General features: G+C 47.0%; 1 protein-coding gene across 1 annotated transcript; it reads right to left on the reverse strand.

Annotated features, from left to right (window-relative positions):
• Positions 1-1744: 1744 nt before the first annotated feature.
• LOC137345781 (probable G-protein coupled receptor 139) lies at positions 1745-17156 on the reverse strand. Its single transcript, XM_068009036.1, has 4 exons — positions 17010-17156; positions 8354-8440; positions 6175-6217; positions 1745-2655 (listed from the first exon to the last, which is right to left on the reverse strand). The coding sequence occupies exons 1-4, from the start codon at positions 17154-17156 to the stop codon at positions 1745-1747; spliced, it is 1188 nt and encodes a 395-aa protein (XP_067865137.1).
• Positions 17157-17470: the final 314 nt, after the last annotated feature.

Consider the following 17470-nt stretch of genomic DNA (forward strand, 5'->3'; position numbering starts at 1 on the left):
TATTCTGCAGTATGTATTCAGGGTCTTTCACAGACCTGTGTGAGTGGGGGGATTATCCTGCAGTATGTTTTCAGGGTCTTTCACAGACTATGGTGAGTGAGGGGATTATTCTGCAGTATGTATTCAGGGTCTTTCACAGCCCCTGGTGAGTGGGGGGGCGGGGGGGCGGGGGGGGGGATTATCCTACAGTGTATATACAGTGTCTTTCACAGACCCAGGGGAGTGGGGAGATTATCCTGCAGTATGTATTCAGGGTCTTTCACAGACCCGGATGAGTGGGGGGATTATCCTGCAGTATTTATTCAGGGTATTTCACAGACCCTGGTGAGTGTGGGGGATTATCCTGCATTCTGTATTCAGGGTCTTTCACAGACCTGTGTGAGTGGGGGGATTATCCTGCAGTATGTATTAAGGGTCTTTCACAGACCCTGGTAAGTGGGGAGATTATCCTGCAGTATATATTCAGGGTCTTTCACAGACCCGGATGAATGGGGGGATTATCCTGCTGTATGTATTCAGTGTCTTTCACAGAACCAGGGGAGTGGGGACCTTATCCTGCAGTATTTATTCCGGGTCTTTCACAGACCCAGGTGAGTGGGGGGATTATCCTGCAGTATGTATTCAGGATCTTTCACAGACCCGGTTTTTTGGGGGGGATTATCCTGCAGTATGTATTCAGGGTCTTTCACAGACCCGGATGAGTGGGGGGATTATCCTGCAGTCTCTTTTCAGTGTCTTTCACAGACATGTGTGAGTGGGGGGATTATCCTGCAGTATGTATTCAGGGTCTTTCACAGACCCTGGTGAGTGAGGGGATTATCCTGCAGTATGTATTCAGGGTCTTTCACAGACACTGTTTAGTGGGGGGATTATCCTGAAGTATATATTCAGGGTCTTTCACAGACCCTGGTGAGTGGGGGGATTATCCTGCAGTATATATTCAGGGTCGTTCACAGACCATGGTGAGTGAGGGGATTATTCTGCAGTATATATTCAGGGTCGTTCACAGACCCTGGTGAGTTGGGGGGGATTATCCTGCAGTATATATTCATGGTCTTTCAGAGACTCTGGTGAGTGGGGAGATTATCCTGCAGTATGTATTCAGGGTCTTTCACAGACCCTGGTGAGTGGGGGGATTATCCTGCAGTATGCATTCATGATCCTTCACAGAATCTGGTGAGTGGGGGAATTATCCTGCAGTATGTATTCAGGGTCTTTCATAGACTGTCCTCCAGACCCTACACTCCTCCCAATCACTGTAACCTCCTGCAGCCCCGACAATCCTTTGAGATCTCTGTGGTCCTCCAATTCTGGCATCTGCTGAATCTCCTCACGATCCCCACCAACACCACCGACTGACTTGGGGTGAGGGAGAGAGGGAAAGAAACGGTAGTAATAATAATCAGCTGTCATGAGACGATTTCCAGCATCTGTAGCATTTTGCTTTTTATAAAAACAGGTTTTATTTTCTGAGCAGATGTGAGGAGCTGAAAATGGAACCAGTGGAGGTGGAGGCCAGACTGTGGCTGCTGTTTCCCACCTGTCCTGCAGGGGATGCTCTGAAACCACTCCTGCGCCCTTCTGTCCGCTCCTCCAAAAGTCACCTCTTGCCTGCCATTCCGCTGCTCTTTGGTGTGTGTGGCCGCCACACCCGGGTCATCCAGCTGAAGGTGACTTCTTTCCTAGTGGGGATAAATATTCCATTCATGAACTGGAAGCACTGGGACCCGCCACTGAGCTGCTCTCAGTTGTTTTGTTTATTCATTAAATGAATAATTGATTTAACTGGATATTTCACCGCACTCTTGACCTGCTCTCTGAACTTGGACTGAGTTGCCCCATAAATAAATGTGTTTGTGCAACAACTTAAATTCAATAGCATCCATCCGATTTGTTGAAATATATATTCAGAATCGGTGTAATCCCTGTGTTCTGTTCCTGTAATGTTATAATAAAAGAATTCTGTAACATACACCAACCACAGAAGTATGAAGTTGCCGGATATGGTGAAGAGTAAAATCACTGACTTCCTTCTGCTCTCCATCTCTGGGTCACTGCGATTCTCTCCCTTGCTCTGACCCCTCAGTCCCTTACGAACTCGACTGGCCACTAAAATGTGTCTGACTGTCAGAGAGTTGAGCAACAGAATTAAAGCAAATGGGATCAATGGGGTTAAAATCATATCAAACCTGTCATATCCCACCCATCCAGGATCAGTATAAGAGCTTGGCTTCGTATTACAGAACCACGGTACATTGTCGATTATCTCTCCAGGTTCATATGTAAAGTAGAAGGGAACATTTTTTAAACAGAACAGAATGCAGGTTGTTGCTAGAACCACTGCCGCTGTTTTCTTGGTGCAATATTTAGTTTTCAGCTTCTGGCAACAAATGGCCACAAATCGATCAAAGGTGAAAGTGACGGTGAACCAGACAGAACAGTCTATGGCTGCAAAACTAAGGACCCCGATAACACTACATACAGGGGTGATGTACAGGAAAGATCCCTGGAAATAATAATAACTGATCTGCCACAGTATGACCCCAGTGATAATGACCAGTAGATCTGCCGTTGCCATGGCCACCAGGTAGCGAGTGGTGCAGGTGGAGAGGCCGCACTTTCCCCGGGACAGGATCACAATCGCCAGTAAATTAACTGTAAGAGAGAGAAAGGAAAAGAGACTGGAAATTACTGATCAAACATTCTCCGTGTCTGACCCAGACAGTAAGGGCAGGATTTTAGTACCAAAAACAGGGCGATTGGAGGCAGGTCAGAGGAGTAAATTTTAAAATCTCAACCTGGACCCCAACTGACCTCCGACCTGCCCACTTCTGGGTTTAATGAAGTTGGGAAAGGGGACGGACAGACAACCGCTCCCAGGGGGCGAGTTGGTAATTTAAATATTTCAATGAGGCTGGAAGTCTCTGATTAAATCTGTTTAACAGTTTTAACTTGGATCGGCCTGGTTTCCCTGTTTAAACTCCGAGCTGCCCACTTAAACCGGAGAACCAGAGAAAAAGTGCAGCACAGAAGGAGGCCATTCAGCCAGTCGTGTCCGTGCCAGCCGAACAAACTAGTCCCTAATCTAATCCCACCGTCCAGCACCTAGTACATAGCTTGCAGGTTACAGCACTTCAGGTGCATGTCCAGGTACCTTTTAAAAGAATCGAGGGTTTCTGCCTCCACCACCATTCCTGGAAGTAAATTCCTGACACCCACCACCCTCTGGCTACAAATGTTTTTCCTCATTTCCTCTCCAATCCTTCCCCCAATCACCTTAAATCTGTGTCCCCAGGTAATTGACCTCTCCGCTAGGGGAAAGAGGTCCTTCCTGTCTACTCTATCTAGGCCCCTCATAATTTTTCATATCTTAATTAAGTCACCCCTTGGCCTCCTCTGTTCTAAGGAAAACAACCCTAGCCTATCCAATCTTTCCTCATAGCTGCAACTTTCAAGCACTGGTAACATTCTTGTAAATCTCCTCTGTACTCTTTCCAGAGCAATTCTGTCCTTCCTGTAATGTGGTGAACACAACTGTACGCAATACTCCAGCTGTGGCCTAACCAGCGTTTTATACTGTTCCAGCATTACATCCCTGCTTTTGTATTCTATACCTTGGCCAATAAAGGAAAGCATTCCATGTGCCTTCTTCACCACTCTATCTACCTGTCTTGCCACCTTCAAGGACCTGTGGACATGCACTCCAAGGTCTCTCACTTCTTCTACCCCTCTCTGTATCCTCCTGTTTATTGTGTATTCCTTCGCTTTATTTGCCCTCCCCAAATGCAATACCTCACACTTCTCTGGATTGAATTCCATTTGCCACTTTTCTGCCCACCCAATAAAACCATTTATATCATTCTGGAGTCAACAGCTATCTTCACTATCCACTCTTTGGCCAATTTTTATGTCATCAGCAAATTTCTCAATCATGCCTCCCACATTTTAGTCCAAATCATTAATATATACCACAAAGAGCAAGGGACCAAGCACTGAGCCCTGTGGAACACCACTGGAAACAGCTTTCCATTTGCAAAAACATCTGTTGACTACTACCCTTTGTTTCCTATCCTTGAGCCAATTCTGGATATAAGCTGCCCCATTCCACCATATCCCATGGGCTTTCATTTTACCTACCAGTCTGCCATGCAGGTCTTGTCAAATGCCTTACTAGAATCCATGTAGACCACATCCTCTGCACTATCCACATCAATCATCCTTGTTACTTCCTCAAAAAACTCAATTTACTTCGTAAGACATGACCTACCGCTAAGAAATCCATTCTGACTATCCCTAATTAACCTGTGCCTTTCTATGTGGTAGTTTATTATGTACCTCTGAATTGATTTTAACCATTTACCCACCAGCGAGGTCAGACTGACTGGCCTGTAATTATTTGGCTGATCCCTCGCACCCTTTTTAAACAATGGTGCAAAGTGGGCAGACCTCCAATCGTCTGGTACCTCGCCTGTACCTAGTGAGGATTTGAGAATGATCCTCAGCGCATCCGCTATTTCCTCTCTGGCTTCATTTAACAACCTAGGATGCAATCCATCCGGCCCTAGTGATTTATCCACTTTCAAGGATGCCAGACCCTCTTGTACTTCCACTCTCATTTTGCTTATCCTGTCTAAAATTTCATACTCCTCCTCTTTAACTACAATGTCTGCATCAACCCTCTCCTTTGTGAAGACAGAGACAAAAAACTCATTAAGGGCCTGCCCACATCTTCTACATCCACGCATAAGTTCCCTTGTATATCTCTGATCGGCCCTAACCTTTCTTAGTTATCCTCTTGCTCTTAATGTGCTGGTAAAACATCTTCAGGTTTTCCTTGATTATACCTGCTAATAATTTTTCATGTCCTCTCTTTGCTTTTCTAATTTCCTTTTTTACTTCACCCCTGCACTTTCTCCTCCTCTAGGCTTTCCAAAGTATTACAATTTTTTTGATTGTCATTAGCTTTCTTTTTCTGCTTTAACTTACCCTGTAAGCTTGTAGATAACCGGGGGCTCAAGATTTGACAGTACCACCCATTATCTTTGTGAGGACATGCCTACACTGTGTCTGGAGTATCTCGCTTTTGAATGCCTCCCACTGGTTTGCCAGTGGATTCCTTGTATCCAGTCCACTTTCACCAGGTCACCTATCAATTTCGTAAAATTTGCCTTCCCCCAATTTAGAATGTTTAATCCTGTTCTATCTTTGTCCTTTTCCATGATTATGCTAAAACTAAATGTATTATGGTCACTATCTCCAAAATCGTCACCCACTGTTACTTCATCCACTTGCCCAGCTTTATTACCAAAGACTAAATCCAGAATTGCGTCCCCTCCCATTGGACTTGCTACATGCTGGCTAAAAAAGTTCTCATGAACAAATTTCAAGAACGTTATCCCCTCTGTGCCCGTCACACTGTTTGTATCCCAAAGGCATGACAGACCCAGCAGAGGTGTTGGCACAGTGGTATACAGTCGGGAGGGAGTTGACCTGCGAGTCCTCAACATTGAATTGAAAGCCAATTATGTCTCATGGCATTAGGTCAAACATGGGCAAGGAAACCTGCTGCAGATTAACACCTGCCGCCCCCTCTCGGTGATGAATCAGAGCTTCTCCATGTTGAACACCAATTGGAACAAGCACTGAGGGTTACAAGGGCACAAGAATGTACTCTGGATGGAGGACTTCAATGTCCATCAACAAGAGTTGCTTTGTAGCACCACTACTGACCGAGTCCTCATGGACATAACTACTAGACTGGGCTGTGGCAGGTGGTGAGGGAACCAACAAGAGAGAAAAAACATACTTGACCTCATCCTCAGCAATCTGCCTGCTGCAGATGCATCTGTCTATGACAGTATTGGTAGGAGTGACCACCGCACAGTCCTTGTGGAGACGAAGTCCCGTCTTCACATTGAGGATACCCTAAATCATGTTGTGTGGCACTACCAGCATGCTAAATGGGATCGATTTCGAACAGATCTAGCAATGCAAAACGGGGCATCCATGAGGCACAGTGGGCCCTTATCAACAGCAACAGCATTGTATTCAACCACAATCTATACCCTCATGGTCAGGAATATCTTTACCATTTACCACTTTACCATTGCCATCAAGTCAAGGAACCAACCCTGATTTAATGAAGAGTGCAGGAGGACATGCCAGGAGCAGCACCAGGCATACCTATTTGTGTGCCAAACAGCGGAAGCAGCATGTAATACACAGAGCTAAGCGATCCCACAACCAACGGATCAGATCTAAGCTCTACAGTCCTGCCACATCCAGTCATGAATGGTGATGGACAATTAAACAACTAACAACAGAAGGAGGAGGTTCCATAAATATCCCCATCCTCAATGATGGGGGAGCCCAGCACATCAGTGCAAAAGACAAGGCTGAAGCATTGCTTCCATCTTCAGCCAGAAATGTCAAGTGGATGATTTATCTCGGCCTCCTCCTGAGGTTCCCAGCATCACAGATGTCAGACTTTAGCCAATCTGATTCACTCCACATGAAATTAAGAAATGGCTGAAGGCACTGGATACTGCATAGGCTGTGGGCCTTGACAATATACCGGCAATAGTACTGAAGACTCGCGCTCCACAATTTGCCACGTCCGTAGCCAAGCTGTTCCAGTACAGCTACAACACTGGCATCTGCCCGGCAATGTGGAAAGTTGCCCAAGTATGTCCTGTACATAAAAAGCAGGACAAATCCAACCCAGGCAATTACCACCCCATCAGTCTACTCTCGATCATCAGCAAAATGATGGAAGGGGTCATCAACAGTGCTATCAAGCAGCACTTTCTCAGCAATAACCTGCTTAGTTTTGGTTCCCCCAGGGCCAATCAGCTCCTGACCACATCCCAGCCTTGGTCCAAACATGGATAAAAGAACTGAACTCAAGAGGTGAGGTGAGAGTGACTGCCATTGACATCAAGGCAGCATTTGACCGAGTGTGGCATCAAGGATTCTGAGCAAAATTGGAGTCGATGGGAATCAGGGAGAAAACTCACCACATGTTGAAGTTATTCCTAGCATAAAGGGAGATGGTTGTGGTTGTTGGAGGTCCATCATCTCAGTCCCAGGACATCGTTGCAGGAGTTCCTCAGGGTAGTGTCCTCGGCATAACCATCTTCAGCTGTTTCATCAATGACCTTTCCTACATTGTAAGGTCAGAAATGGGGATGTTGGATGATAATTGCACAGTGGTAACCACTATTCGTGACTCCTCAGATACTAAATCATCCCGTGTCCAGAGGCAGTATTGTCCTTGACAATATCCAGGATTGGGCTGATAATTGGTAAGTAACATTCACTCTGCACAACTGCCAGGCAATGACAATCTCAAACAAGAGAAAATCTAACCATCTCCCCTTAATGTTCAATGGCATTACCATCAGTGAATCCCCCACTATCAACATCCTGGAGGTGACCATTGACCACAAACTGAACTGGACCAGCCACATAAATGCTGTGGCTAAAAGAGCAGGACAGAGGCTGGGAATTCTCTGGTGAGTAGCTCACCTCCTGGCTCCACAATGCCTGTCCATCATCTGTAAGACACAAGTCAGGAGTGTTTTGGAATATTCTCCATTGGCCTGGATTGATGCAGCTCAAACAACAATCAAGAAGCTCGACACCATTAAGGAAAATGCAGCCCACTTATTTGGCACCCCATTAACAAACATTCACACCCTCCACCACCGATGCACTGTGGCAGCAGTGTTTTCCATCTACAAGATGCAATGCAGAAACTCCTCAAGGCTCTTTCGACAACACCTTCCAAACCTGTGATCTCTACCATTTAGAAGGACAAAGGCAGAAAATGCATGGGAACACCACTACCTGCAAGTTCCTCTCCAAGTCACACACCAACCTGACTTGGAACTATATCACCGTTCCATCACTGTTGCTGTGTCAAAATCCTGGAACTCCCTTCCTCACAGCACTGTGGGTGTACCTACCCCACATGGACTGCAACAGCTCAAGAAGGTAGCTCACCACCACCTTCTCAAGGATAACTAGGGATGGACAATAAATGCTGGCCTGGCCAGCGACACCCACATTCCATGAACAATTAAAAAATAACCCACCCCGTCCCTGCCTGGAACCAATTTCTAGGATAGGAGACCCCTCCCCAGGGTTGGGGATCAGACTCTAGACTCCCCCTCCCCTCCCGCTCCTCATCCCCTGACTCGGAAAACACTGCTGGATAGGAGACCCCCCGCAGGGTTCCGGATTGAGACACAAGCGATCCGGATGTAACCACTCTCTCTCCCTCTGGAGATGGTGATTGGACACCCCTCGATATCAGGCATCTCCCCCAAAACACCAGGGTCAGTATTTGGACCGCCCTGGTCCGGAGGCCTGCTCCAGAGTCCGCCCTGCCCGACTGGAAGTCAAGCCTGTCAATCAGGCTGGCTTCAGGGCGGGGAACCTGTCAAGGATAAAAGAAACAGTCAGTGGAGTTAAAACTCTGAACTCCCCTCCCCACCTATGTCACTCACCCCTGTTAATATCCAGGAATAAACATTGGAGTAAAAACAAAATACTGAAAATGATGTAAATCTGATAAAAATAGGAGAATGTTGAAAACACTCAGCAGATCAGGCAGCATCTGTGGAGCAAGAAACAGAGTTAATGTTTCAGGCTGATAGGCTTTCATCAGAACTGGAAGATATTAGAGATTAACAGTTTTAAAGCAATCATGTAGTCAGTGAAAAGTGGGGTATAGGGGGAGGAAAGAACAAAAAGGAAGGTCTGTGATGGGGAGGAGGGCAGGAGTGATTCAATGATAAAAGGGATGATGGTACAAGGTGAATGGGACAATTAAAGAAACAGAGGATGGGTCCAGAGGAGGTGTAAATGGTTACAGAAGAATAACAGAGGGAGAGGGGAGCATGGAAAATCTGGCAAAGAGGAGAAGGCTCCAGTGGCCTGGAAAAGTGATGGAGAATGGTGGGTAGGCCCCAGGGGTGTGGACCAGCCTGGAGCTTTGTACCAATAGGGGATCCCCACGCCAAGCACCAGCCCACACCCCCTCCACTCCCAGTGACTCTGCTGCAGCCATCCTCCATTACCAGCACAGGCCGTCCCAGAAAGTGGGAGCAATGAAAGACATTAAAATACCTAATTGAAAAATACAATATTGTTCCTCATTGAACCTCAGTGGAAGAGTGTAGGAGGTCAGAGACAGAGAGGTCAGAGTGGGAGTGGGATGTAGAATTAAAATGCCAAGTGACCAGAAGTTCAGGGTCACACTTGCAGACTGAATGGAGGAACTCAGCAAAGCAATCACTCAATCTGTGTTTGCTCCTCTCCCAATGTCCAGGAGATCCCATCGTGAGCAGCGAATACTGTTAAGAAATTGAAAGATGTCCAATCACTGTTTCACCTGGAAGGAGTGTTTGGGGCCTTGGACAGTGGGAAGGGAGGAGGTAAAAGGGCAGGTGTTACATCTCCTGTGTTTGCATGGGAAAGTGCCTGGGGAGGAGGAGCTGATGTTGGGGGTGATTGAGGAGTGGATCAGGGTGTCACAATGAGTGTGGAGAAGGGAGGGAGCAGAATATATGTTTAGTGGTGGAGTTAGCTGGATGTGGCAGAAATGTTGGAGGATGATGTGTTGAGTGTGGAGGCTGGTGGGGTGGATGGTGAGGACAAGGGGAATGTTATAAAGCTTCTGGCAGGGAGGGAAGGGGTGAAGGCAGTAATGTGAGAAATGGGATGGACACGGTCGAGGGCCCTGTTAATAATGAAGAAATTTCAGACGCACTGGTGTGGAAGGTAGCATCGTCAGAACAGATGGAACGGAGGTGGAGAAACTGGGAGAATGGAACAGAGTCTTTCCAGGAAGACGGGTGGGAGGAAGTATAATCAAGGTAGCTGTGGGAGTCGCTTCGATTACAGTAGATATTGGTGGACAGCCAATCCCCTGAAATGGAGTTGGAGAAGTCAGGGAAGGGAAGGGAAGTGTCACAGATGGACCATGTGAAGACGAGGGAGGGGTGGAAATTAGAAGCAATGTTGATGTACCTTTCCAGTTCAAGGCAAAAGAAGGAAATGACACCAGCACAATCATCAAGGTATCAGAGAAATATGTGAAGGAGGGGAGCTGAGTAGGATTGGTACAAAGAATGGTCCACGTATCCGACACAAAGGCAACATAGCTTGGTTTTCAGTCGATTTGTTGGGAATTTAGAACAGTGGGAATGGAGGTTAAGGCAGTTGAATGTTCCTCCTGCAGAATGTGGGAGGTAAGGGTCGCCAAGAGTGTCCCTGCTGACTGCATCTGCGGGAAGTGCACCCAACTCCAGCTCCTCGAGAACCGCGTTACAGAACTGGAGCTGGAGCTGGATGAACTTCGGATCATTCGGGAGGCGGAGGAGGTTATTGAGAGGAGTTATAGGGAGGTAGTCACACCTCAGGTAAAAGAAGTAGGTCGATGGGTTACCGTCAGGGGAAGGAGAGGGAACCAGCAGGCAGTGCAGGGATCCCCTGTGACCGTTTCGCTCAACAACAGGTATACCGTTTTGGATACCGTTGGGGGGGACGACTTACCAGGGGTAAGCAGTGGGGTACAGGTCTCTGGCGCAGTGTCTGTCCCTGTTGCTCAGAAGGGAAGGGGGAAGAGGAGCAGATCATTAGTCATTGGGGACTCCATAGTTAGGGGAACAGATAGGAGATTCTGTGGGAACGAGAGAGATTCACAGTTGGTGTGTTGCCTTCCAGGTGCCAGGCTTAGTGATGTCTCGGATAGTGTTTTTGGGATCCTTAAGGGGAAGGGGGAGCAGCCCCAAGTCGTGGTCCACATAGGCACCAACGACATAGGTAGGAAGAGAGATGGGGATTTAAGGCAGAAATTCAGGGAGCTAGGGTGAAAGCTTAGAGCGAGAATAAACGGAGTTGTTATCTCTGGGTTGCTGCCCGTGCCACGTGCTAGCGAAGCGAGGAATAGGGAGAGAGAGGAATTGAACACGTGGCTGCAGGGATGGTGTAGGAGGGAGGGTTTTGGTTTCCTGGATAATTGGGGCTCTTTCTGGGGTAGGTGGGACCTCTACAAACAGGATGGTCTTCACCTGAACCAGAGGGGTACCAATATCCTGGGGGGCAGATTTGCTAGTGCTCTTCGGGGGGGTTTAAACTAATTCAGCAGGGGGATGGGAACCTAAATTGTAGTTCCAGTGTACAGGATGTTGAGAGTAGTGAGGTCAGGGATAAGGTTACAAGGACGCAAGAGGGCACTGGCAAGCAAGAACTTGGTTTAAAGTGTGTCTACTTCAACGCCAGGAGCATCCGGAATAAGGTGGGTGAGCTTGCAGCATGGGTTGGTACCTGGGATCCCGATGTTGTGGCCATTTCGGAGACATGGGTAGAGCAGGGACAGGAATGGATGTTGCAGGTTCTGGGATTTAGATGTTTCAGTAAGAACAGAGAAGATGGTAAAAGAGGGGGGGGTGTGGCATTGTTAATCAAGGAGAGTATTACGGCGGCAGAAAGGACGTTTGAGGACTCGTCTACTGAGGTAGTATGGGCCGAGGTTAGAAACAGGAGAGGAGAGGTCACCCTGTTGGGAGTTTTCTACAGACCTCTGAATAGTTCCAGAGATGTAGAGGAAAGGATAGCGAAGATGATATTCGACAGGCGCGAGAGTAACAGGGGAGATGTTATGGGGGACTTTAACTTTCCAAATATTGACTGGAAATACTATAGTTCGAGTACTTTAGATGGGTCAGTTTTTGTCCAGTGTGTGCAGGAGGGTTTTCTGACAAAGTATGTAGACAGGCCAACCAGGGGCGATGCCACATTGCATTTGGTACTGGGTAATGAACCCGGCCAGGTGTTAGATTTAGATGTAGGTGAGCACTTTGGTGATAGTGATCACAATTCGGTTAGGTTTACCTTAGCGATGGGCAGGGACAGGTATATGCCACAGGGCAAGAATTATAGCTGGGGGAAAGGAAATTATGATGCGATTAGGCAAGATTTAGGATGCGTAAGATGGGGAAGGAAACTGCAGGGGATGGGCACAATCGAAATGTGGAGCTTATTCAAGGAGCAGCTACTGCGTGTCCTTGATAAGTATGTACCTGTCAGGCAGGGAGGAAGTTGTCGAGCGAGGGAGCCGTGGTTTACTAAAGAAGTTGAAGCGCTTGTCAAGAGGAAGAAGAAGGCTTATGTTAGGATGAGATGTGAAGGCTCAGTTAGGGCGTTTGAGAGTTACAAGCTAGCCAGGAAGGATCGAAAGAGAGAGCTAAGAAGAGCGAGGAGAGGACACGAGAAGTCATTGGCGGATAGGATCAAGGAAAACCCGAAGGCTTTCTATAGGTATATCAGGAATAAAAGAATGACTAGAGTTAGATTAGGGCCAATCAAGGATAGTAGTGGGAAGTTGTGTGTGGAATCAGAGGAGATAGGGGAAGCGTTAAATGTATTTTTTTCGTCAGTATTTACAGTAGAGAAAGAAAATGTTGTCGAGGAGAATACTGAGATACAGACTACTAGGCTAGATGGGATTGAGGTTCACAAGGAGGAGGTGTTAGCAATTTTGGAAAGTGTGAAAATAGATAAGTCCCCTGGGCCAGATGGGATTTATCCTAGGATTCTCTGGGAAGCCAGGGAGGAGATTGCAGAGCCTTTGTCCTTGATCTTGATGTCGTCATTGTCGACAGGAATAGTGCCGGAAGACTGGAGGATAGCAAATGTTGTCCCCTTGTTCAAGAAGGGGAGTAGAGACAGCCCTGGTAATTATAGACCTGTGAGCCTTACTTCGGTTGTGGGTAAAATGTTGGAAAAGGTTATAAGAGATAGGATTTATAATCATCTTGAAAAGAATAAGTTCATTAGCGATAGTCAGCACGGTTTTGTGAAGGGTAGGTCGAGCCTCACAAACCTTATTGAGTTTTTCGAGAAGGTGACCAAACAGGTGGATGAGGGTAAAGCAGTGGATGTGGTGTATATGGATTTCAGTAAGGCGTTTGATAAGGTTCCCCACGGTAGGCTATTGCAGAAAATACGGAAGTATGGGGTTGAAGGTGATTTAGAGCTTTGGATCAGAAATTGGCTAGCTGAAAGAAGACAGAGGGTTGTGGTTGATGGCAAATGTTCATCCTGGAGTTTAGTTACTAGTGGTGTACCGCAAGGATCTGTTTTGGGGCCACTGCTGTTTGTCATTTTTATACATGACCTGGATGAGGGTGCAGAAGGGTGGGTTAGTAAATTTGAGGATGACACGAAGGTCGGTGGAGTTGTGGATAGTGCCGAAGGATGTTGTAGGTTACAGAGGGACATAGATAGGCTGCAGAGCTGGGCTGAGAGATGGCAAATGGAGTTTAATGCGGAAAAGTGTGAGGTGATTCACTTTGGAAGGAGTAACAGGAATGCAGAGTACTGGGCTAATGGGAAGATTCTTGGTAGTGTAGATGAGCAGAGAGATCTTGGTGTCCAGGTACATAAATCCCTGAAGGTTGCTACCCAGGTTAATAGGGCTGTTAAGAAGGCATATGGTGTGTGAGCTTTTATTAGTAGGGGGATCGAGTTTCGGAGCCACGAGGTCATGCAGCAGCTGTACAAAACTCTGGTGCGGCCGCACCTGGAGTATTGCGTGCAGTTCTGGTCACCGCATTATAGGAAGGATGTGGAAGCTTTGGAAAGGGTGCAGAGGGGATTTACTAGGATGTTGCCTGGTATGGAGGGAAGGTCTAAAGAGGAAAGGCTGAGGGACTTGAGGTTGTTTTCGTTAGAGAGCAGGAGGAGGAGAGGTGACTTAATAGAGACATATAAGATAATCAGAGGGTTAGATAGGGTGGATAGTGAGAGTCTTTTTCCTCGGATGGTGATGGCAAACACGAGGGGACATAGCTTTAAGTTGAGGGGTGATAGATATAGGACAGATGTCAGAGGTAGTTTCTTTACTCAGAGAGTAGTAGGGGCATGGAACGCCCTGCCTGCAACAGTAGTAGACTCGCCAACTTTAAGGGCATTTAAGTGGTCATTGGATAGACATATGGATGAAAATGGAATAGTTTTGGTCAGATGGTTTCACGGGTCGGCGCAACATCGAGGGCCGAAGGGCCTGTACTGCGCTGTAATGTTCGATGTTCTATGACACATGCAGCTCCCATAGTGACAAATTTTGAGTGTGGAATATCCCAGTGTTTACACCCAAAATCCACACACATATATTTACAACAGGGTCCCTGAACGGGGATCAGGATCAGGAACCTGTGAAGATTTTCATTCCGAGACCAGAGCCGGTGAGGCAGAGAGGAGTTCCAGTGGGAATGGTGAGTGAATGAAACAAAATGAATAAATTCCAAATGGGATCCTCGGAATGTCCCAGCAGGAGATGGTGGTGGGAAACTGGCCGGGAAATGACCTCATGGTGATCCCATACACTGTGAGTTTACGAACAGCTCATGTTGACCGGACTTTGGAGCAGAGAGGGGCAGACTGGCATGGACAGAAATGTAAATGGAATTCTGCAGCACAGCTCCGAGCTCAGAAGAAAGGAATTTTCATGTGTTGTGGGACAGTCGGGGCCAGAATGACCCAGTCGATGAGGAAGAAGGAAATGAGATCTCTGACGGGAGGAGCTAAACTTTCAAATAATAGTGAAAAAATTCTTTAAATCTTCAAGACATGTAAGATACAAAGTGGAGAGATAGTTGATAAAATAATCAGAGAGAGAAACCTCTCTGGTTCAGATGGATTGCATCCACACATACTAAAAAATGTAAAGATAGCAGAGGCATGAATATCTGTTCATTAATCATCATCAGAACATAAAACAAGTCCAAAAAATTACAGACCAGTTAGCATAATGTCAGTGTTCGGAGCGATAATGGAATCCTTATTCAAAGATGCAACAGAAAAAACATCTAGGAACACATAATATATTCTTCTTCTTTGGCCTCCTTGTCTCGAGAGACAATGGGTAAGCACCTAGAGGTTGTCAGCGGTTTGTGGAGCAGCGCCTGGAGTGGCTATAAAGGCCAATTCTAGAGTGACAGACTCTTCCACAGGCGCTGCAGATAAAATTGGTTGTCGGGGCTGTTACATAGTTGGCTCTCCCCTTGCACTTCTGTCTTTTTGCGGGCAACTGCTAAGTCTCTTCGACTCGCCACTCTTTAGCCTCGCCTTGATGGCTGTCCGCCAGCTCTGGCGATCACTGGCAACTGACTCCCATGACTTGTGATCAATGTCACAGGATTTCATGTTGTGTTTGCAGATGTCTTTAAAGTGGAGACATGGACAGCCAGTGGGTCTGATACCAGTGACGAGCTCGCTGTACAATGTGTCCTTGGGGATCCTGCCATCTTCCATGCGGCTCACATGGCCAAGCCATCTCAAGCACTGCTGGCTCAGTAGTGTGTATATGCTGGGGATGTTGACCGCCTCGATGACTTCTGCGTTGGAGATACGGTCCTGCCACCTGATGCCAAGGATTCTTCGGAGGCAGCGAAGATGGAATGAGTTGAGACGTCGCTCTTGGCTGACATACGTGTCCAGGCCTCACTGCCATAGAGCAAGGTACTGAGGACACAGGCTTGAAGCACTCGGACTTTTGTGTTCCGTGTCAGTGCGACATTTTCCCACACCCTCTTGGCCAGTCTGGACATAGCAGCAGAAGCCTTTGCATGCACTTGTTGATTTCTACATCGTGAGACAGTTTACTGGTGATAGTTGAGCCTAGGTAGGAGTGAACTCTCGAACCACTTCCAGAGCGTGGCCACCGATATTGATGGATGGAGTATTTCTGACATCCTGTCCCATGATGTTCATTTTCTTGAGGCTGATGGTTAGGCCAAATTCATTGCAGGCAGCCGCTATCCTGTCAATGAGTCTCTGCAGACATTCTTCACTGTGAGATGTTAATGCAGCATCGTCAGCAAAGAAGAGTTCCCTGATGAGGACTTTCCATACTTTGGTCTTCGCTCTTAGACGGCAAGGTTTAACAACCTGCCACCTGATCTTGTGTGGAGGAAAATTCCTGCTACTGAAGACTTGAATGCATGTGAAAGCAGCAGGGAGAAGAAGATCCCAAACAGTGTAGGTGCGAGAACACAGCCCTGTTTATCGCCACTCAGGAAAGGAAAGGGTTCTGATGAGGCACCGCTATGTTGAATTGTGCCTTTCATATTGTTATGGAATGAGGTGATGATACTTAGTAACTCTGGTGGACATCCGATCTTTGCTCTTAGTCTGAAGAGACCAGATCTGCTGACGAGGTCAAAGGCTTTGGTGAGATCTATGAAAGCAACATAGTGGGGCATCTGTTGTTCGCGGCATTTCTCCTGTAGCTGTCAAAGGGAGAACAGCATGTCAATGGTGGATTTCTCTGCTCAAAATCCACACTGTGCCTCAGGGTAGACACGCTCAGCCAGCTTCTGGAGTCTGTTTAAAACGACTCAAGCGAAGACCTTCCCCACTATGCTGAACAGGGAGATTGCACGGTAGTTGTTGCAGTCACCGCGGTCACCCTTCTTCTTATAGATGGTGATGATATTGGGATCGTGCATGTCTTGTGGTACTGCTCCCTCATCCCAGCACAGGCAAAGCAGTTCATGGAGTGCTAAGAGCATAGCAGGCCTGGCACTCTTGATTATTTCAGAGGTAATGCCGTCTTTTCCAGGGGCTTTTCCACTGGCTAGAGAATCATTGGCATCACTGATTTCGATTTTGTTGGCTGTTCGTCCAGCTCATCCATGACTGGCAGAGACTGGGCTGCATTGAGGGTGGTATCAGTGACAACATTTTCCCTAGAGTACAGTTCTAGGTAATGCTCCACCCAGTAGTCCATTTGCTTGCGTTGGTCAGTGATCGTTTCCCCTGATTTAGACATGAGGGGGGGCAATCTTCTTGATAGTTGGCCCAAAAGCTCTGTTAATGCCATCATACTTTCCTCTGATGTTTCCAGCGTCAGAGGCCAGCTGAATAAGACTGCATAGATGCTGCCAGTAGTCATTTGCACAGCACCTGGCCGTTCTTTGTGCAGCGCTTCTGTCTACTTTCAGTGCTGCGGATGCCAACTCGCTGGGGGCTTTCTTGTAGTTCAACAGTGCAGTGCGCTGAGCAGCTATGATACGTTCCAGCTCTTCAAAGTGAGATTGAAACCAGACTGCATTCTGCTTCTCACGTTTGCCAAAGGTGGTCATTGCTGAGTCATAGATGGCGTCTCTGATGTGGGCCCACTTCGTCACTGCATCCCCTGCAGGATTGTTCTGAAGGGCTTTTTCAAGTGAATTTAGAAACTTACGTAACAGCTGTGGATAAGAAATTCTGAATTCACATAATATAATAAAGAGTAGTCAGTGCATATTCAACAAGGAAGGTCATAGATGGCCACCTTTATTGAATTCTTTGAATAATATCAGAAAGAGTGGATAAGACTAATACAGATGATGTGATATACAGTGATTTTCTGAAGGTCTTCGATAAGGGACCACACAGCAGACTCATGACTAATCTC

The sequence above is a fragment of the Heterodontus francisci genome, chromosome 29 (genome assembly GCF_036365525.1).
Source record: "Heterodontus francisci isolate sHetFra1 chromosome 29, sHetFra1.hap1, whole genome shotgun sequence".
NCBI classification, from domain to species: domain Eukaryota; kingdom Metazoa; phylum Chordata; class Chondrichthyes; order Heterodontiformes; family Heterodontidae; genus Heterodontus; species Heterodontus francisci.